Source organism: Rhinopithecus roxellana, chromosome 13, assembly GCF_007565055.1.
Source record: "Rhinopithecus roxellana isolate Shanxi Qingling chromosome 13, ASM756505v1, whole genome shotgun sequence".
In the NCBI taxonomy this organism is placed as follows: Eukaryota; Metazoa; Chordata; class Mammalia; order Primates; family Cercopithecidae; genus Rhinopithecus; species Rhinopithecus roxellana.
Window position 1 is genome coordinate 35656710 of NC_044561.1, and position 22059 is coordinate 35678768.

Here is a 22059-nt window from a genome sequence, read left to right on the forward strand (position 1 = left end):
GATGGTAGAGGCCTGAGTGCAATAAGAGTGGGAGGCAGAGGATGGCCAGGCCTTCAGAGCCATGGTTTGCTGCGGAGGCTCTGAAGTTTATCCCACGGCTCTGTGAAGAGGAGGGAGCAGAAAGAGGCTCCCTCAGACTCTGGCCAACCTCAGGGGGTGCCTCGGGGATCTTAGATATCGAACATACTAGGGAGTGGGGTCCTGGCTGCCTGCATCTGTATTGTGCCATGGATGGGTGGGGTTTGGTATTTCATTTCTGTTTCAGAAGAGAAGTAACTTTAAAAACATCATGACTTTGTCTGAGCTGAAACTAAGAAAAGCAAAGGGGTTTCCCCTCTGCACCCAGTCCCTTTGAAGGGGGACTCCAGGAGGTGAGTGAGCTGGAGGGGGTCCTGCCTCAGAACATGGGGCACTTATGGGGACAGTGGGGTTGGCTGGGAGCTCTGGGAAAGCACAATGTGGAAACTCAAACATTTCATGGGCTAGAAACTGGGGTCTTCTGGGTTGTCAGGGGCAGCTTCTTAGATCTCTTAGCCTCTCTAGAGTGTCAGCCTCCTGAGGGCAGGGTCTTCTGGGCACCGCTGGATCTCCGGCACCTAGAACAGTGCCTGGCACAGAAGAGGTGCTCAATAAATGTGTCTTTGATGAATGAGTGAGAAGTTGAGATAGAGGAGAGTAATTGTCCGCAGGAGGGGGAGGTCTGGCACCTCCCCAGAACTTAGCAAGCCCTGTGATGGGACTGACTGTGCAGGCACTGTTGTGCTCACGTGTGAACTTCTTAAATCCTCACAACAACTCCGCCTCTCTTTTAAAGAAACTTCCCCTTTGCTTAGCACCTGCGGGGTCCAGCGCTGCTTCTTTTCACTGCTGAAATGAATACTTTCCCATGACCTCCAGTGGGGGAGGTTGAGGGTTTCTGGCCCAAATTCCCGCCAGGCTCTCAGCCCACTTTGTAACTCAGCCTCCCTCCCTGGTACACACGCTCTCACTGGGGTTGCCGCAGTTCTATTCTGGCATGGCGTATGGTCCAGGCCTGGCCAATCAGAGCACAGCACCACACCACTCTGACAAATATGATTGGATTGAAAGGGGGCCCAGGACCTAAGCTGGTCCAATCACAGTAAACCTTAGTTAGAACTTTGCCTGGGAGAGACAATTGCGCTTTTTGGCTGAACTTGAACTTGGAAGGATGAAGCCCTAAATCACCTGCCTAAGAATGAACCAGCCAGCAGAAGGTGGAGCCTAGAGCTAGACAAGCCTTGATGACATCATTTGAATCCCTTGATCAAGCTGCACCTGAAATTATGATATCTCCAAACTTGAATCAATAAATTTATTTTCTGCTTAAGCAGGTTGAGTTGGGTTTACTATTTGCAATAGCAAAAGTCCTGACTGGCAAGGCTTAAAAGTTTGAAGACTCTCACAGGTAAGTGCAGCTCAGGATCCCTGTGAGTGGAGCAGAAAGTCTTAAGAAATGGCAGGGGCCAGTTGAACCCAGATTTTCCATTGGCTGAGCAGATACCCCCAGAGATGTAGAAAATTCGATTTGTTTTATGTTGTCCCAAAAGAGGAGAACTGAGGCCAGAGGAGCACACTTCTGAGACACTCATTTTTGCTGGATAGAGGAACTCTCTGAAAAGCAGGACCATCGATATTAGAGCAGCCAGCCTCAGGAGGGAGTAAGAGTCCCATCCCTGAAGGTACACAGTTGTGGCAGCAACCATCTGGCCTGCAGTTTCCAGAGGGGAGTCAGGCATGGGGTGGGACTGGAATGAACGGGTAGGTGCTTCCATATGCGGCAGCTGGTACTGATGGCAGGAACACGGGGGTGGCTTAATGGGTCCTGGGGCTCCTCTCTGGCCCTCAGGGAGGCAGGAGCATGAGGGGCTTGGAATGCAGCACCTGCAAATTCACACCTTCCTGGCCTCAGGAGGCCTCCAGTACAGAAAAGACCATCAATGAAGCTCTGCAGCCATCTGCTAAGAAACGCCACAGGGAGGGGACAGCGTGGCCAGTTGGGGTGCCATCAGGCTTTGGGTGGGGATCCTGGAGGATCAGACCCATCTAGGTGGGAGCGCTGGGGTGCAACCTGGAAGGAAGATAAGCAGGGAAAGAGAATTTGGGGACATGCAGAATCCAAAACTCTCGCCTTCTTGGCTCACAGCTCATTCCCACCTCCAGGCCTTTGCTCAAGGTTTGACTCCCAACAGGACTGCTAATGCTCTCTCCTCACCTCACCAGTCCTCTCTGTTCTTCTGGTCCCACAACTCCAGGAGGCCTTGTGGGCTGCCTCCAACTCATACGCACCCCACCATCTGCCCCCTAGGTCTCATAGCTCAGTCTCTCCCACCTCTACCCACATATGTGGGTGCAGGATCTCCCTGGCTCGACTGGGCTCTCCTAGGGCCAGGGACCAAGGCATCTTTTCCATCACCTCCTGCAGGAATGGGCAGAGTGGGAACTCCGTGACACCCACTCCCTGGCCCGGGAGTAGGGGGTTACCAGGCATTCATTCATACCTTGGGCCTTGCCTCTGGAAGATGAGCTCCAGAGAGTGAGACTGGCCCAGACAAATAACAAGTAGGCTGGGGAAACTGAGGCTACCTCCATACCCACCTTCTTTCTGTCCTGGCCTAAATGCCACTCACAGTGAATCAAAGGCCACTGCTCAACCAGGGCCTGCTATGTGTGGGAGTTGGGCACTAGAGGGGGGACTCTTACCCCTAGAGGAGGCTACAGGCGCGCTTATGCTGCCGCGTGGGCTGAGGGCACAGCACGGCCCGGATGGCTTCGTCGAACACGGTTTTCAGGCCTCTCTGGGTGAGGGCTGAGCACTCCAGATATTTCACCGAGTCTGGTTGGGAAGATGGACAGGAGAGCCAAGGCTTAAGTCGGGAGGACTCTAGGCCAACACACCTCCTACGCCATAAGCTCCTCCCACGCCATATACCTCTCCCACGCCATACACCCCTCTCATGCCATACACCCCTCCCACGCCATACACCCCTCTCATGCCATACACCCCTCCCATGCCATACACCCCTCTGATGCCATACACCCCTCCCACGCCATACACCCCTCCCATGCCATACACCCCTCCCACGCCATACACCCCTCTCACGCCATACACCCCTCCCACGCCATACACCCCTCCCACGCCATACACCCCTCTGATGCCATACACCCCTCCCACGCCATACACCCCTCCCACGCCATACACCCCTCTGATGCCATACACCCCTCCCACGCCATACACCCCTCCCACGCCATACACCCCTCCCACGCCATACACCCGTCTCACGCCATACACCCCTCCCATGCCATACACCCCTCCCATGCCATACACCCATCTCACGCCATACAACCCCACCCACGCCATACAACCCCTCCCACGCCATACACCCCTCCCACGCCATACACCCCTCCCACGCCATACACCCCTCCCATGCCATACACCCCTCCCACGCCATACACCCCTCCCACGCCATACACCCCTCCCACGCCATACACCCCTCTCATGCCATACAGCCCTCTCATGCCATACACCCCTCCCATGCCATACACCCCTATCATGCCATACACCCTCTCCCACGCCATACACACCCTCCCAAGCCATACACACCCTCCCACGCCATACACCCCCGCACGCCATACACCCCCTCCCATGCCATACAACCCCCATGCCATACACCCCTCCCATGCCATACACCCCTCCCATGCCATACAACCCCTCCCAGGCCATACACCCCTACCACGCCATACACCCCTCCCACGCCATACACCCCCCCACGCCATACACCCCCCCATGCCATACATCCCTCCCATGCCATACACCCATCTCACTCCACACAACCCCTCCCACGCCATACAACCCCTCCCATGCCATACACCCCTCCCACGCCATACACCCCTCCCACGCCATACACCCCCTCCTACGCCATACACCCCTCCTATGCCATACACCCCTCCCATGCCATACACCCCTCCCATGCCATACACCCCTTCCCAAGCCATACAACTGAACTCCAGGCTCTGGGGGCCACCATCCAGATTCCAGTCCCAGTGGGGTCACCTGGAGGCTGTCACCAGGAGCAGAGAGTTTAACGTCACCGTGCCTCAGTTTCCTCATGTCTGAAGTAGCGAGCTTGAGCTCAGTGAGAGACTAAGGCTTACAGGGCAGGGCTGTGTCTTTCTTGGACACATAGCCCTTAATCCATGGAAGGAAGGCGGTAATTTTGATGCTTTTCTGGGAAGGAAAGGGCTCAAGCATCAGTGGCCAAATCTCTGGGAGCCTCGCCTTCTTCTAGAACATTGCCTTGCCCATCCCTCCAGGATTCTCCCAGGGTTGCAAATAACCCCCAGGAGGCCTGAAGCCCTCGTAGCCCCTCCCCAGGAACTTCCAAACATCATCAGCCCCTTCCTTAGCACCATCCCCGTCTTACAGACAAGGAAACAGTTCATGGAGAGTATGTGACTCATCCAAACTCACACGCTGGATGTATTCCCTCAAACTGGACACAGCTGGGGGCCTTCAGGGAGGAGTGGAATTGGACAACTCCTCTGTCCTCCCATGGGAGGCCCAGCCTTCTCCCACATGAAGACCCCTCGGGGCTGGAGCCCGGGGCACAGATGGGGAGAAAGGCAGGCCTAGTCCCCACCCCCAGGGATGATGTTCCATGAACTTCTGCAAAGAGCCTGTGTGACTTCTCATGTCCATTTCAAGCTGCACAGTTTCCCTGAAGTGAAAAATGACAAAACCCCTTCTGCCGAGATGCATGCAGGCCTGGGGGCCAATGTCAGAACCAAGAGGAAGGAGGAGGGAGGGGAGGGGAACTCTGGGCCCTCTGCCAAAGTCGGCTTGCTTCTCTGTGGCAGGCAGGAAGGAAGGAGATGGACGCTGGTCACCACCTACTCTGTGCCAGGCACTGAGCTGGGCGCTCCCAACAACACCAGGAAGAAACATTGTGATTTCCCACTTCACAGACCAGGAAACAGGCCCAGAGTGGGGAAGCCACGGCCCGAAGGCACAGAACTGGGAGGAGAAGTCGGGATGGCAGGAGGGGCAGCCCCCAGAATAGGGGAGCCCACTGAGGCCAGGTGCTGGGTAGAAAGGAAGGGTGGGGCAGGGACAAGGAACCTGAGGCTCAGAGAGGACATCACTGGCTCTGAGTCACATGCTGGGTGTCTCCCCTCTATCTGGAGGCATATATGCCCACCAGGGATCATGGGCAGTGGTTGTCATCGGGCTTGGCTGGCAAGAGCAGGGTGCCCTGAGCTCAGCCCAGAGTCTGGTCACCACCCCCTGTGTTGAGGAGGTGTCACTGGGCACGTGGCCACTGTCCCCTTATAAGGGACCACATCTGCATCCACTTCCCTCACATCCACCAACTGCCTTTTCCCAGGCACCTGGCCGCCACTCACACAGGACGAGGGTCCTGAGCTGGGGGGCCGGGGCTCACTTTGGCTCTGCCTCTGACTGCTCTAGGACTTTAGCCAGTTACCCCTCTCCAGGCCTCAGTCTCCCATCTGTCTAGGACTCATTGCCATACCATGGCTTGTCAAGCTGAGACAGGGGCAGGGGAGCCACAGAGAGGGCAAGGAGGGCAAGGGCGCTGTGGGGGCAGTGGGGGTGCAGGGAGGACAGACGGCCCTCAGCTTTGTGGCTTAGGGAGCTATTCCACCCCCTTTGGAATCTGGGCTCTGCTATGTCCTGGCTGGGTGGCTTTAAACCAGCAACATGTCCCCCAGAGCCTGTTTCCCCTCTGTAAGTAGAGGTGACAAGAGCCCTTCGTCGTAGCTGCTGTGAGATGAAGTAGCACCTAGGAAGTGCTCAGTCCACGTCAGCTGTGATTATCAGCTGGGCTCAGGGCCACCCCCAAAACTTGTCATCCCAGGGCTGGGGAGCCCAGGTGGGCAGAGGCAGTTGCTGCCTCCCTCACTAGCCCTGCCAGTGCCCCCAGGACTCCCCCTAGGCCTGAGCTGGTCGAGGCACGGTCACCATCACTGCCCCTGCCCCAGCTCCATGCAGGGTCAGCCAGGGGAGATGGGCTAGAGGCTAAGGCAAGAGCTCTGGGTCACAACCTTATAAAGGAGAGAGGGCCTTTGGGGATTGTCCAGGTCAGCTTATGTGAAGAGGGAGACTGAGGCCCAGAGAGGGGCAGCCACTAACCCAAGGTCACACAGTCAATCCGTGTCGAAGCCAGGACCAGAATCCAGGCCTCCAGCGCCCTCCGCATGATCCCAAAGCATCTGCTTTACAAAGGAGGGGTCAGTGACAACCAGGCCGCCGGCTGGAAAGCTGCACCCTGAATAGAAGGAGTCCAGGACCAGAGGTTTGAGGGGTGTTGGTTGCTCAGAAAGAGAAGGCAGGGATGAATCCCTGATATTTAAAAGGAAAGACGAGCAGGCTGGGGAGCTGTGGCCCCAGGACAAGGGAAGGGAGCTAGTGTGTGAGCCATAGTCCGAGGCCCCTGAAGAAGATGGACGTGTCACCACACTAGTCACAGGAGGAGGGAGGTGGCGGCTGCGGTTTCCCTTCCTGTGAAGAGATGTGAGTCTCCAGGGCCCTCCCAGTTCCGGCAGGGGGAGGAGTGGCGGGGCTGGGGCAGTGGGGCGGGAGGAGATCTAGCGGGTTCAATTCAGGGGCCAACCCCTGGATCTGCAGAGTCCTGTGGTGAGGCAGAGGGCACAGCCCATAGTGACCAAATCCAGCTGGCGGTCTTGGGCTTCCAGGCAAGGATCCCTGAGCTACAGAGACATTGGGACCTACCAGGGACAGGGACAGGAACAGAGCCAGCAGGCCTGGGTACCATGCATGAAGCCAGACCCATGGTCATCACCTCCCTGATGCAGGCAGCCCTGAGCCACTACAAAGAAGCACCCCCCAGCAGTGAACCCACAATTTGCTGTCCTTCCTTCAAATCTGGCTAGGCCACCTACTAGCTGGGTGACCTTGAGAACTGACTATATTTCTCCAGCCCGGGGATTTGGAGGCAAAGAGGAGTTGAGCTGAGAAACCAAAGGGAGTAGGGAAAGGGAGGAGAGAAGGTGGTGGAAGGAAATGTGTCACCCTTCAGATCTAATGCGGGGCCACCCCCTGCAGGAAGCCTTCCCAGAACACCCAAGTTTGACTTGTCGCTTGTCCTCCAAGCAACCACAGCACCCCTACTCCATCTCTGCTTCTGCCTGCTCAAAGTGTACCTCCTTATTTTCAATATCTATTAATAGATACTACTACTACTACTACTACTAGGACGACTACTAGCTAACACAGAGTGCTTCCCACACACAGGTGCCGCCCTGGGAGCTCCACCTGGAATAACTCACTGAATTCCCCCAACCACCCCAGGAGGCAGGAGCTATCACTATCCCATGCTTTTCTGATCAGGAAACACAGGCAGAGACAGGCTACGTGACTCGCCCAAGGTCACACAGCAAGTGCACAGCACAGCTAAGTTCGAACTGCATAGCCTGGCCCTGCAGCCCATATTTACACACCACGAGGCCAAGTCAGGGCTCCCCTGAAGCCAGTTCCCCTCTCTGAGTCTGAGGCCCGTACCAATCTCCTTGGCCAGTGCCAGGCCCTGCGGGTAGGTGATCGGAGCCAGCTTCTTCTCCTTCAGTTTCTCGATGGTGTCCTTGTCATCCCGCAGGTCCAGCTTGGTGCCCACCAGGATGATGGGTGTGCTGGGGCAGTGGTGCCGCACTTCCGGGAACCACTGGGCAGGTGGGTGGGGGGACACAAGATTGTATGGGTCAAGAGCGGGCACGAGGCTGTGCGGGAATCAGAGGGAGTATAAGGGTGTAGGGAAAGGAGGGGCACCAAGTTGCTAGAAGATCAGACGTGGGCATGAGGGTGAGGAGAGACGTGAGGTGGCACAGGGAAGGGAGGCCACGAGGTTGTACAGGAAGGAGGGGGCGCATGATTGTAGAAAAGGAGGAGGCGAGGTTTTGTGCAGACATAAGAAGCAAACATGAGGTTATGTGACAATCGGAGGTGAACATGAGGTTGTGTAGGGAGGAGGAGGCCACAGCCACAGAAAGTGGGGGTATATAGCTAACTATCACTGCACCCCCACCCCAGACCCTCCAAATCTTACCCCTTCAGTCCCCCTGCCAGCCCTGGTTGGCACTGGGGACCCTCTCTGTATGCGGCCTCTGCTGCCCCAGGGACCAGTCTAGAGTCACCAGTTCCTCCTCTGTCCCTCAGGGTTACCTGCCCCAGAGCCCCCAAGGCCCACCCTGTCCAACTCACCTTGGCGCGGACGTTCTCATAGGAGGCTGGGCTGACGAGGGAGAAGCAGATGAGGAAGACGTCCTGGGGACAGAGCAAGCGAGGGTTGCCAGTGAGGAGGGCCCAGAGGTGTCCCACCATGGCAGTCACTGAGAGGTGGAGCCTGGGGGCTCCCTGAGGGTGGAGCAGCCCAGGGGACGCTGGGGACTTAGGATCTGGGCAGAGCAGAGTTACCCTTCTCGCCTTTACCATGAGGCTGCTGTTTGTTGGGATGCTTACTAAAGGTCAGGGCCTCTGCAAAGTGGTTATCCTCACATGTCACTCTGCAGCAAGCACTGCTGCTAGCCCCATTCCTCTGATGGGGAAAGTGAGGCTTCCAGAGGTTAAAGAGTTTGCCAGCAGTGCACTCTGGTGAGGGGCGGATCTGGGATTCCAGAGTCCATACTCCAATCCATATACCATCCACATCTGCAGGCCTTAGCCGCCTCCCTGCACACCCTGGAGGAAGAGCGAGGACCCAGCAGCCACCTGCAGGCATCCTCCACCTCTCCCCTCCCCCAGCACTCCCAGGGCTCACCAACCTGGGGCCCTGTGCAGACTCTACCTGCCCCACCACTGGAAACAGGGGGTGCCAGAGCCCAGGAGGCAGTGGGGTGGGAAAACGGGCACATTGAGGACTGGGAACCAATGCAGGGCTGGGGGAGTGCGGGAGGAGGCCCTGCTCTGCCTGGGACATGCAAGGCAGGCAGACTCCCTGAGCTGGGCCTTCAGGGGAGAGGAAGGGTTTCCCAGGCTGAGCTGACTGGAAGGGCATCCCAAGCAGAGGGAACGGAGACAGCAAAGGTCAGGACTGCAAAGCGGGTGGGAGCAGCACACCGTCTGTGGGTAGGAGAGTGGCCGGAGACGGTCGTAGTCCTCCTGCCCAGCAGTGTCCCACAGCCCCAGGTTCACCGGCTTGCTGTCCACCATCACGTTGGCTGAATAGTTGTCAAACCTATGGGGAGCAGTCAAGGCAGAGGTAAGGTCAGTCTCAAACCCCAGAACCTGGGGACTGTGGTCCAGCTCCGTGGCATTCCTCGGAGGTTGAGACCCAGAGACAGTCTGCAACTGGCCCAAAGTCACACAGCATTTGCAATTAGGTTTCTTTATCTGTTTCGTGACTGATTCACTATATTTTTTTAAAATGTAATACAAGTAAACAAGAAGAAATAAAGATTATCTCTGAATCCTTTTCCTACCCGTACCTGTCCTTTGGAAAGGTGATTGAGGTTGTGTAAATTTTCCTCCAAGTCTTGATGCGAATAAACTTAACTCTCTCCCTATGCCGTCACTCAATGTTTATTTTTTGGTTTTGGTTTTGGTTTTGGTTTTTTGAAATGGAGTCTCACTCTGTCGCCCAGGCTGGAGTGCCGTGGTGCAATCTCAGCTCACTGCAACCTCTGCCCCCTGGGTTCAAGTGATTCTCCTGCCTCAGCCTCCCGAGTAGCTGGGATTACAGGCAGTGCACCACCATGCCCAGCTAATTTTTGTATTTTTAATAGAAACAGGGTTTCACCATGTTGACCAGGCTGGTCTCGAACTCCTGAACTTAAGTGATCCGCCCACCTCGGCCTCTCAAAGTGCTGGGATTACAGGCATGCACCACCATGCCCAGCTAATTTTTGTATTTTTAATAGAAACAGGGTTTCACCATGTTGACCAGGCTGGTCTTGAACTCCTGAACTTAAGTGATCCGCCCACCTCAGCCTCTCAAAGTGCTGGGATTACAGGCGTGAGCCACCGCGCCCAGCTTCAATATTTGTTGAATGAATGCTCATCCCCTCTCAGGCTGGGTCCCCCCAGAAGCAAACCCTGAGACAAGGAGGTGGTATGAGGGGTTTATTTGGGAAGTGACCCCAGGATGCTGCAGAAGGGGAGTGGGGAGGAATAAAGGAGGGGACAGTAGCTGACGCAGGGCAGGTGGTTGAGCTGTCATGGCTGTGGACCACTGCTGCTCAGTCCTGCTGGGGCCGCCTGGGAGACAGAACGGACTGTGCTCAGGGCGTCCCCAGAGGAGGCAGGAAGCTAGGGTGCTGTCATTCGTTTCCCACCTTCCAGGGAAAGAGGGTTGCTTCTGGGACCTTTCAGCCCACCCCAGAGTGTGTGTGAAAGCTATCAGTCACGGGCCACGGGGAGGGCCATGGCACATAGTGGAAAGACATGTGCTGCCGAGGAGATAGCGTGGGGCACCGACCTTGACTCCCAACGTCTCCTGCCAGACCCAGAGAGCCCTGCAGGGCCATCGAACGAGCCTCCAGATGCATTTGCTGGGCACCTACTATGCATTGAGTGCAGAGCCAGCACTGGGGCCACCAAGGAGTACAAGCCTCATCCTGCCCCCACAGCTGGCAGGAGGCCAGACATGGGGTGAGGGGCCTGATAAACATCAGAGACTGGGAAGCCCAAAGAATGCTGGGAGGGCCATCCCAGGGCTCCAAGCTTGGAGTAGGGGAGGTTCGCAAGCCAGTTCTTGCTACACACATCCCCGCGAGGAAGGTGCTGGCTACCCACGCTGTGGAAGAGAAAACTGGGCTCAGAGAGATGCAGTGACTTGCCCAAGGCCACACAGCCAGTGAGTGACCAAACTAGGTAAGAAACCAGAAACCAGTGACCACGACCAGGGCTCACTGCCCCAGGCCACAGCTGTGCCTCCAGGAATGCCCTCACCGCCTGCCCCTGAGGGCTAGCAAATCACTCTCACTTTTCCTGCTGTGGTCACTCACACAGGCCCTGTGCCTCGTCTCCTGACCTGGTCCACTGAGATCTCTGGCTCCTCTGACTTCTCCTACTCCTCCCCTCGCACACCAGCCAAGCCTTTTCCCAGGAAAGGCTCACTCTGCCCACCTCCCTGTGCTGGTCCACACGAAGCCGATACCCACAATGTCCTTCCCACCTTAGCTGTCCGTATGTTCTCACCAACCTGGCCTCTGGCCCCCACACCCTCCAGGCTGCCCACCCCTCCAAGCCTTTGCTCCTGTCTATACCTCCCTCTGGAATATTCTTCCACCCCCATTTCACTCCCACCTTCTATTCATGCTTCAAAACCCTGCCCAGTAAAGTCTTCCTCTCTGGCGAAGCTTCGTCGTCCTCCACCTGTACAGAGCTCATGGTTCCCTCTCTTGGGTGACTACTTTGCCTTGACCATGAGCAGGCACTTGGTGAGTCTCCGCCCCTCCAAGGGCTGTGGGCTCTGTGTGGGCCAGGCCGATGCCTGCTTATTTTCCACAGTCTCAGGCCTGGCACCCAGTGAATGCAGGTGGAAGGGAATTAAACCAAAGTGAACTGAAACCCTTCAGATGCCACCTCCTCCAGGAAGTCCTCAGAGAACGCTACTCAATGTTAGGCTGCAGAAGTGCTAACACTTCAGAGTAACACCAAAGACACCTCTCCTGAGAGGAGCCCTCCACACCCCCAAAAAGTGGGCAGCCCAGCCTTTTTAATACACTTTGCCTGTCCAGCCCTGGACAGAATTCCTGGTTACACCTCAGTTCCTCAAATGACCCTGTTCCCACCCGTCTGGAAAGTGCCTGCAAATAGTGGCCCCTGGCTTCCCACTCTCCTTCCTCTCTCCCTTCTCTTCCTCCCCACTGCCAGGTTGGCTGACTTTTCCTCATCCCTCCAGTCCCTGCTCAATGTTGCCTCTTCCAAAAAGCCTTTCCTGACCTCCAGCCATGTCGGGGCTACCACCCCACCTAAACCAGCACTCCTTGGGGAACTCAGCATCCCAGGTGGCAAGCACTAAGCCTGACTTGTTTGTCGCTGCACCCTGGGGCTGGCCCGGGGTCTGGTGCACAGCAGGTGCTGGTGTGCACCTACTCTGGGTACCACCTACACTGCTGTGGGATTTCAGGAAGAAGGCGCTGTCCAGGGACACACAGCGGGGCATGATGGGAAGAGCAGCGCCTGTGTTGTTTTTCCAGTTTTGACCAGAAACACACCTTTGGGAAATGCTTGGACACTCTCTCCTCTAACGCCCAGCCAAAATGCTGGTGCCAAGAAGCGCCCCCAGATTCCTCAAACCAAAGGCATCTGTCTCCTCTGGGTCATCCCTGGAATCTCAGGGCCACAGTGATGGGGAAAGAGCTGGGACCTTAAGAAGCACCAGCCACCTTCTCTGAGGCCAGTCGGGGGCTGAGGGTCTTTGCATGTTAGGTCTTGAAGTCTCATGTGATCCAAGACAAAAGGATCTTAAGTTACTCCCATTAGACAGATGAGGAAACTGAGACCTGAAGAGGTCAAGGACCTTTCTTGTTGCGGGGGAACAAAGAGTTCCTTGTGAAGCCAGGACATCCTGGCTGTGTGACCCTGGGTGAGTGACCTAACTTCTCTGAGCCTCAATCTCTTTAATATGGAGGGGAAAATACCTATTTATCGGGGCCATTAGGAGAATCCAAAAAACAGAGGATGTTCAAGCCACAACACTGGGAGATGCTGAGAAGCTGAGCAGTCTCATTGTTCATGTCCCCAAATGCCCCTGCCACAGGGCCCCTCCCCAGAGGGCCAGAGTGACAGCTGCAGGGATGTGTCAATGGTGTGACACCCCTGAGGGTCCCCCTTACTTAAGAGACCCCAGGCAGCCGGGACCAGAGAGGAACCTTATGCACAGACCACCATGGCCAACCCTCACCCCATTTTCCGGATGAAGAAATTGAGGCTCGCAGAGAGGAAGGGACTTGCCCAAGATCTCCCAGCCAGTGAGTGGCAGAGCAAGGCTAGACCCTGTTACCCAATTCAGAAAAGCCCACATGGTAAGCGTCGCTGCTGTTTCATGGCTGGAAACGGAACTGGAGACAGTAGAGACCGTGTTTTCATCCAGAGCCTGTAGAACTCTGAGGCCTGGCCCTGGACTGGAGTGGAGGAGGGGAATGGGGTAGGCGGAAGGGGCCCCAGCACCCAGGTACCACCTGACCACCACTAAAGCCCACCCCCAGGGAGGAAAGATGGTGCATTCAAGGAACCCAGCGACCACAGGGCACACATGGCTAGTGACTTGGGGGTGAGAACGGATTGACGTCAGAGGGGCATGGACCATCAGGTCTTTGTTCTCAGGGCAATGGGGAGCCACCAAGGGGCCAAACCAGGCAGAAGTGATGAGATCAGATTTGCATTTAGAAAAGGTCCTGGCTGGGCGCGGTGCCTCACACCTGTAATCCCAGCACTTTGGGAGGCTGAGGCAGGTAGATCACGAGGTCAGGAGATTGAGACCATCCTGGCCAACATGGTGAAACCCCGTCTCCACTGAAAACACAAAAATTAGCTGGGCTTGGTGGTGCATGCCTGTAGTCCCAGCTACCTGGGAGGCTAAGGCAGGAGAATCGCTTGAACCCAGGAGGCAGAGGTTGCAGTAAGCTGAGATAGCACCACTGCAATCCAGCCTGGTGACACAGCAAGACTCCATCAAAAAAGAAAGGTAAAGAAAGAAAGGCAAAGAAAGGTAGAAAGAAAGATAGAAAGGTAGAAAGAAAGAAAGATGAAAGAAAGAAAGAAAGAAAGAAAGAAAGAAAGAAAGAAAGAAAGAAAGAAAGAAAGAAAGAGAAAGAGAGAGAGAGAGAAAGAAAGAAAAGAAAGAAAGAAAGAAAGAAAAGAAAAGAAAAGAAAAGAAAAAGAAAAGAAAAGAAAAGAAAGAGAAAGAAAGAAGGAAGGAAAGGAAAGGGAGGGGAGGGGAGGGGAGGGGAGGGGAGGGGAGGGGAGGGGAGGGAAGGGAAGGGAAGGGAAGGGAAGGGAAGGGAAAGGAAAGGAAAGGAAAGGAAAGGAAAGGAAAGGAAAGGAGAAAATAAAATAAAACAAAGGAAAGAAAAGAGAAAGAAAGAGTCCCACTTGGAGAAGTCTTAGGGAGGGGCCAGAGGGGAACAGAGGGGGAAACTGGCACATCAGGCGGGATGGGAGGCCGTTACTGTGCTATTGGTTGAAAGATGAAAGCAGCCGGAGGTGTCACGGGGTGGGGAGAGGTGGAGCAGGAGGGAACAGAATACCCAACAGAAGGGGTGCCTGAGCTAAGGCTGAGGCTTGAGCCACTGGACATCATCAGGTACCCACACACACAGCGGCAGGAGCAGGGATAGGGCAGCCGAGAGGCCAGGCAGGAGAACCTGGTGGGGCCTGACACACACAGCTGGGGAGGCTGATGTCATCCTGTCCACCAGAATCCCAGGCTGGATTAGCCAGTTTACCAAAGACAGGATTTCAAATGAAAGTGAAAATTAAGTGCCAAATGATTCAGCCTCAATTAGGAGCACACATTCTTCCATGCAGAGCTGTGCCCTGCCTGCCTCCCCGGGGCAGGGCCAGTCATGACGGAGCAACAGGAATGGGCTCATCTCTGTTCTAGAAACTGACGCAATGGCAGGGAGCGAGGCAGATAAGGGCCCTGTCCTTAGGGAGCTTCCATCCAAGAGGAGGAGCGGCAGCAAAGGAGCAGCAAGATTAAGTTGGGGTGTGAGGGAGCCTATGAAGACAGCCGAGCAGGGTGGTGGGATGGAAAGATGGAGATGGCAGGGTGGAGGCGGGGAGCTGCTTTAGACAGGGGGTCAAGGAGGCGATGTCTAAGCCAGGAACTGAATGACAGAAAGCAGGGAGGGTTCTGGGTGTCATAAAGGGGAGTGAAGAGGTTGGGGGGAGGTTCAGATCATCAAGGCAGTCCATGTACTTGGACTGAAGTTTACTTAAGGGGTGTCGTAAATGAGGCTGGGGAGAGGGAGGCTGTCGTTCACGGTTTGAATATCAACATGAGTTTTAAGTGTGAAGGGAGCCACAGGAGAGATTTAGGCCAGGATAAGCTTCAGTCGTTTTGGGGGGGGGGGGCTCTTTTTTTTTTTTTTTTTTTTTTTTTTTTTGAGATAGGGTCTCACTTTGTTGCCCAGGCTGGAGTGCAGTAGCACAATCATAGCTCGATGCAGCCACACCCTCCTGGGCTCAAGTGAGCCTCCCACCTCAGCCTCCCAAGTAGCTGGGACTACAGGCACGCACCACCACACCCAGCTAATTTTTGTATTTTTTGTAGGGATGGGGTTTCTGCTCCATGTTGCCCAGGTTGGTCCAAACTCCTGAGCTCAAGCGATCTGCCTGCCTTGGCCTCCCAAAGTGCTGGGATTACAGACATGAACCACCACGCACAGCCTAACTTTCAGTTTTAAAAGCTCACCAGATTTTCCGTCGAGCATGGTTCTAAGGAGGTGAGGTGTAAGCGGGAGCCCTTCTATGTCACAGGCACTGGAGGGCACTGTCTTCCTGCCATGTTTCTATATCCCCAACACCTAACATGGGGCCATCCACAGAGCAGCTCAGGCTCCCCACCCGCGAAATGGGGGATTTGACGCAAAGATCTCATAGGGCCCTGCCAGCTCCAATGCAGGGTCTATAAAACAGAGCAGGCGGCAAGAGCCAATCATGGTGCAGCCCCGCGAGCCCTGGCAACTGATTGGCTGCTCAGGAATGTGTCAGTTCCCAAGGTTGAGGTCCATCCCTTTGCTGCTAACTCCTCATGGCTGGCAGCAGGGGAGCCAGCTCTCAGGCTGATCTGATCTTGTATCTGCAGCACGGGCCTCCCCAAACCCCAGCAAACCTACCATCCCCAGTCCAGAAGCTCTCTCCACCTTAATCGGGTGCCAGAGATTTGGGGCTGCCTGTTTTTCTCAACCTACCCTCTCTCCCTCTTCCCCATCCAATGTCAAGGGCCCAGTGTGACTATTTTACCCTCCCTTCACAAGGGCACAGGCATTGGCAGTAGCAGGATCCTGCTCTGGGGTCTCGTCTGAGGCTGAGAAACTTTGTGCCTGAAGCCATAGGAGGGTGTGATGCAGGATCCACCATAGAACTTGTAAGACCCAGTGCAAAACGAAAGCACAGGGCCCATGTTCAAAAATGATTAAGAATTTCAAGATGTAGACATCAGAGCATTAAACTAGGTGCAGGACCGTTCTGAGCATGAGGCCCTGTACAGTTGGACCGGTGGTCACATACACGGAGCTGGCCCTAGTGGGATACCTTCACCCAATCCTTCAGAGAGTCTTGGGAAGGTAGGTCTGGTCAGGTCCGTTCCTCCAGCTTCTGTGATGTTGTCCAGGACAACAAAGTCCACTAGGGGCCATCAGGGATCAGGGGCATCCAGGCTGCTGAGAGCACCTGGCCGTAACCTGGCCTCAGCAGACTCAGCCATCCATCTCAACGCACAGGGGAGGCACCTGGGGAAGGAGCTTGGGACTCCCAAGCCTCTATCTCTTATAGAAAAGGAAATCAAGGCTCAGAGAGGGGAAGTGATTGGTCCAAGGTCCTTCAGTAAGTGGGTCCTTCAACCCAGCCAGGATGCACAAAGACGGGACAAGTTCTCAAGCCAGCATCCAGAGACCCAGGGACACAGGCAGTGACAACACACTGCCGGTGACCATGGCCTTGAGCAGGAGCCACCTCGCCTAATTATGCCACCCTGCTCAGGTTTGCAGCCAGCCCTCCCTCGGTACTTAGAGGCACTTGTTAAAAGTTTAATGGTTGATGGTGAGTGGGCAGGAATCCTCATTCCCGTTTTGTGTATAAGGACAGGACCAGAGGGGTGCACTCACCAGCATCAGGACTGAGCTGGGGCAAAATTGGCTTGCTAGGGTTTCCCTGCCCTCTCCTGGCTGCCTGCCTTCCTCTAGCCTGGGCCACAGTATCTAAGGCAGCTGAGCAGAGTGTCCCGGGAAGAGACAGCAGCAGAGAGAGCCCAGCCCACCCAAGTCTGGGGTTGGGGGTTGGGTAGTGAGGAATCCTCTGGGGCGGGTTGGAAGCATCTAGGCTCCAGGCTCTCTTCTCCCTTCTGCCTGCCCTCCTCTTCCTAGGAGAGCCTGATCCCTGCTCCTGAAAGGGGATTTCATTAAGATCAAGAAACGAGGGCCTCAGCGAGACTCTGCATGGACCTTGGCTCTGAAGCTGGACAGGACCGTGTAAGCCGGGGAAGCAAGCCTCTTAGTGGCTGTGAGGCTCAGCTTCCCCATGCGTGTCCTGTGCATGCTAATAGCCACCTCCCAGGGGGATCAAATGAGATCACATGTGTGTGACATCTTGTGCAGGGGCCAGCACGCAGCAGGCCTTTGCTGGATGGTGGCTATGACCGATCTTCCTATGGTCTTTCCCACAATGTTCAATTCAGGTCAACTCAAAACACATGTGTTATGTGTAAGATAATGCGTGTATTATGCCATGTAGAAGACACTGTGCTGAGACAATGGAAGACCACGAAGAGCTGGTCGTGGCTCCCTGACCTCCACAGGCTCATGGTCGTGGGAGAGATCAGATAAAGTCAGTCTGTGGAGTGGAGACCCCTTCGTGGTAGATCAGAAAGGCTTCCTGGAGGAAGGGGCACTGGAGCTGGGCCTGGAGGGTTTGGACAGGTGGATGTGGGGAGAAAAGGCACTATGGGGAGAGGGAACAGCTTGAGCAAAGGCCCTGGGGTAGAAATGTGCAGGGAGCTTGTGGCGAACAGTAGGGTCCGGAGGAGGCAGAGTGTGAAGCAAAGTAATGGGTGATAAGGCCAGGCGGGAGGTTGAGTGAAGGCCACCAGGAGCCTTGAGTGCCATGCTAGGGAGTTGGGGAAATGTCCTAGGAGAGATGGGGTTCCCTGAGGGCTGGCCAGGGAGGCGCTGGTGCCAACACACTCCCTCCACGTCCAATGGCAGCCCTGCCTCTGCATCCTGCAATAGAGCGCAGGGCCTCCCAAGCCAGCAGATGGCTCTGTTCTGCCCCCCAGCATGCCTTGTCCCCAGGGGTCAGGCCCTCTGGATCATCTCCTCCAGCAGCCTGCTTCTGCAGAAGCTCCTCTGTCAGCCCCTGCTCTTGCCCGAGCCAGCCCTCTCCTCCAGGTCCCTCTTCTTGGAGGCCCAGCCTAAAGGCCACCACCTCCTCCCTTCTACCCCTTCCCCTGCACCCCACCCCGGGTTCTGGGAGCCCCCAGCACTTCTCAGCACCAGTGCTGCCTTCCCGGCTGGACCGTCAGGCAGCTCCACCAGGCTGGAGGCTGTGGCTCTGGCATCACCCCATTGGGTGCCCACACAGGGTCTGGCCCACAGGAAGTGCCTGAAAGGTGGGTCGACTTGGTGACGGTCTCTCCCCTGTCCCAGCACCCTGCGTATCCCCAGGAACTCACACGGTGGGGATGTACTCTCCGGGGAAGGCGTTGGTGGTGTAGCTGATGAGAAGGCAGGTCTTGCCCACGGCCCTGAAAGACAGGAAGTGCGAGAGGGTGGCGGTCGTGGGTTCTGCCGAAGACATGGGAGGTTTCTGCCTGGTCCTCTGCAAAGACCTCAGCATCCACCCGGCCTAGTCCTCTGGGCCTCTGTCTCCCCGTGTGAGACGCCCCATGTCTGTGTTCTCACACTCGAGTCATGTGGATGTTTGTTAAAGTGAAGAGACTCTGGTTCAGCCCCAGAGACTCTGATCCACGGGTGAGCGCAGAGTTGGCAATCCGCTTTTCCCACATGCTTCTCCAGGGGCCAGTGATGTGGAACAGAGGGTGCCCAGCAGACTCAGGCAATGCTGAGAGGCCCTGGACGCCTGACCCAGGCTTCAAATCCCAGCTGTACCACCTACCAGTGGTATGATCTTGGACAAGTCACTTAACCTGCCTCTGCCTCAGTTTCTCCATCTAGAAAATAGAGATGAGCCCATCCTCATAGAAGTGTGCTGAGGAGTAAATCCAATGATGCCTATCAAAGCACTAAGCACAGGGCCTGACGCATGGCAGCAGCTGGTGGCTGCTAGGGAAGGCCTGACCCTGCTCTTCCCTCTCACCTCCCCATGGAGCAGATCAGTTACCGGGTCAGGGTTTGAGTCAGGGTGGTCTGGGTTCAAATCCTGTGAGACTTTGGGCAAATTACTTAGCTTCCCTGAACTTTCATTTTCCCCCCTGTAAGATGGACCTATTAGGTTTGGTGAAAGGATGGAGAAGGCTGGATTAACCCCAGAGCTGGTACATAGGAAGGAAGTGATAACGCATGCCTACTCCACCCTCAGCATGCGAGGCTGGGAGTGGGCGCAGGTAGCTCAGCTGAAGCCCAGAGGCCAAGGGGCAGCTCTGGGCCTTCCCCTGCCCTGTGTGGTTTTGTCACTTCCTGCTCAGAGGAGACAGCTCATCCTCTCCTCTCTACCACTGCCCTCCCCTGGGCCTGCCACCGAGGTAATTTTGAATGACTGGAACGTTAACCCTTGACTTCCGCCCACCCCTCCTCTGATGAGATACAAAGCAGAAGTGAACAGGGCTGGGCGGGCATGGGCAGATAAGGAGCCATGCATCAGAATCAGCTGAGGCTAGCGGACAAATGAGCCCGCCCCCACCTAGATGGGTCAGGGCCAAAGTCGGGGCCACAGAGCCCAGGCCAGGAGAGCTGAGTCTCTCAAAGCTTTGGGCTGCTCCTCTGTAGAGTGGGAGGGCTGGACAGGAGGCCCCTTTCAGCTAGAACATGCTCCAGGGTGGACCTGTAGGCTGCACCCTATGACGTGGCTGCTGGCAGGCATGACAGATTGACAAATTGGACCTGTCCTTTTATTTTGTGTTTTTTAAGGGACAGCATCTTGCTCTGTCACCCGTGCTGGCTGCAATGGCACAATTATAGCTCACTGCAGCCTCAAACTCCTGGGCTCAGGTGATTCTCCCACCTCAGCCTCCTCAGTAGCTGGGACTACAGGTGCATGCCACCACACCTGGCTTTAAAAATTTTTTTATAGACATGGTTCTCACTATGATGCTTAGGCTGGTCTCAAGCTCCTGGCCTTGAGCAGTCCTCCCATCTTGGCCTCTCAAAATGCTAGGACTACAGGCATGAGCCGCTGCACCTGGCCTGGACCTGACATTTTACAGATGAGGAAACTGAGGCTCCCAGAAGACAGAACAGCCTGAAGTCACTGGGATCTGACAACTGAGAAGGGTCTCAGCCCAGCCTGCCCCTCCCCTGCCGACCCCACAATCACCCTCCCATTCTTAGCCTCCTCCTTCCCTCTCTGTCTCTCAATATCCCCTTGCCCCTTCTGCTCCTCGCCCACATCCCCCACACATCCTCCCCAACCTGGCAGGCTGAGGGGAGGGGAGAGAAAGTGGAGGGGGTGCTAGGAGACACACACTACAAGCAAGACAGCCACTCAGCTTATCTCAGGTGACCCCACAGCATCTCTAGGGCATAGGCCTCCTCCCAGATGGCTAAGCTGAGGTGCTGTGACTTGCCCAAGGCCACACAGCAGCACCAAGCCAGTGACGACAGCCCAGGTCAGCCTGGGGACGAAGGCTGAATTTCAGGTTTCTCACTTCCCTTGTGCATCTACAGAGTAAAGACTGAGGCTTGCCTCTGTGGGAGACCTGCCCCCAGCTTTAGGGGTGCAGGTGAGGAGCCCTTGGCACTCTCACCCATAGTCCTGCACCCTCCACCCAGATGGCTCCCCGGGTGGGGTGGGGCTAAAGAGGGTGAAGCTGTCCTCAGCCCACCCTGGGGTGCTCCCTGTGGGCCCTAGGAGAAGAAGGAAGCGACCCCTCCAAGCTGCCTCCCAGGGACAGCTAGTTCTGCAGGACCAGGGGGCTTCCCCAGGGACACCAGGGCGGGAGGAGCTCAGGGCATCGCAGTTGGGGGCTGTGAGGAAGTCCAGCCAGGTACCTACCCATCTCCCACCACCACACACTTGATGGCCTGCATCGTGTCCGGGGCCTGGAGAGTGTCGGTGGTGACAGCTCAGGGCCAGGCGCGTTTCTGCGGGCACAAGGGGTGTGGAGACTGGCGAGGCGCCTGCTGAGGAGCAGCAGTGGTGGGGCAGGAGGAAGCGGAAGGGGAACTTACTCAAGCTGCTGCCCCTACTGTCGGTCGTTTGCAGGGGGCGGAGCATGCGGTGTGGTAGAGCAGCTGGTGGGAGGGGATCTCAGGTGCTAGGCTGAGCCCTGGCCATCCCCACAGGCCCCCTGCATGGAGGCTCCAGCAGGAGACCTGGGGCCATCCGTGGTGGGAGGCTCACTTCCTGCCCATGAGGCAGGCCCAGAGGCCGTTCTGCAAGAACTGGAGGGTTCCAAGAATTCAGTGCACCTCAATTCTAAGCACAGCATTTAATGAGTGCCTGCTGTGTGCTAGGCACAGTACCAGGTGCTGGTGATCTCAGGATGCAAGAGACAGCTGGTCCCTGGAGTTTACACCCTTTGGAGAGGGGGAGGCACGACTTCATCATGGGAGATCATAAAACACACAGGAAGTGATTGGGGCAACAGGGAATCTACAGAAAGGACCTCAGGGTTACTGAGAGGGAGAGCTGGGGGCCTGCAAGCTAGCACTGGAGCTGGCTCTTGAAACGTGCACCCTGAAGAGGGAACTCCAGGTCGGGGGAGATTGCTTGAGCCAGGACCCAGAGGCTCCCCCTGGCAAGGGCCTGTGTGGGAGTCCCTGGGTGGGAGGATGTGGGGCGATGAGGCAGGAAGGGAAGGTGGGGTCCACTGATGGAGAAGGGCACGTTGAGAGGAAGTGGCGGGCAGTGCCCCACAGGAGCCAAGTCTATCCTGAGGCCACCCTGGGGGACCAGGCACCCTGGAGCTAGGAACTGTGGCCCATTTCCCTGATGCGAAAACTGAGGGTCTGAGAAGTCATTTGACCACCTAGCCTGAAACCAGCCCTAGGCTCAGGTGACTCTAAGCTCTTCTTTAAGCTGCAGCTCTTGGCTCCAGCTGCTGTTTGAGGGGACAAAGCCTGAGTTCTGTAGCTCGTGGGGAGCTCCCTTCGCCATGAGGGCTCTCCATGTGGACTCGGAGAGCATTCGACCACCCCAGTTGGCGCCAAGTTCACTGTTCATTG

At 56.1% G+C, this 22059-nt stretch overlaps 1 protein-coding gene across 1 annotated transcript; it reads right to left on the reverse strand.

Annotated features, from left to right (window-relative positions):
• Nucleotides 1–1319: 1319 nt before the first annotated feature.
• On the reverse strand, nt 1320–21068 carry RAC2 (Rac family small GTPase 2). The gene is made up of 7 exons (XM_010389198.2): nt 20888–21068; nt 18390–18461; nt 9110–9227; nt 8255–8317; nt 7559–7718; nt 2722–2854; nt 1320–2089 (listed from the first exon to the last, which is right to left on the reverse strand). Exons 1-6 carry the CDS (start codon nt 20920–20922, stop codon nt 2724–2726), a joined length of 579 nt encoding a protein of 192 aa, XP_010387500.1. The 5' UTR covers nt 20923–21068; the 3' UTR covers nt 1320–2089; nt 2722–2723.
• Between the last annotated feature and the right edge of the window lie 991 nt (nt 21069–22059).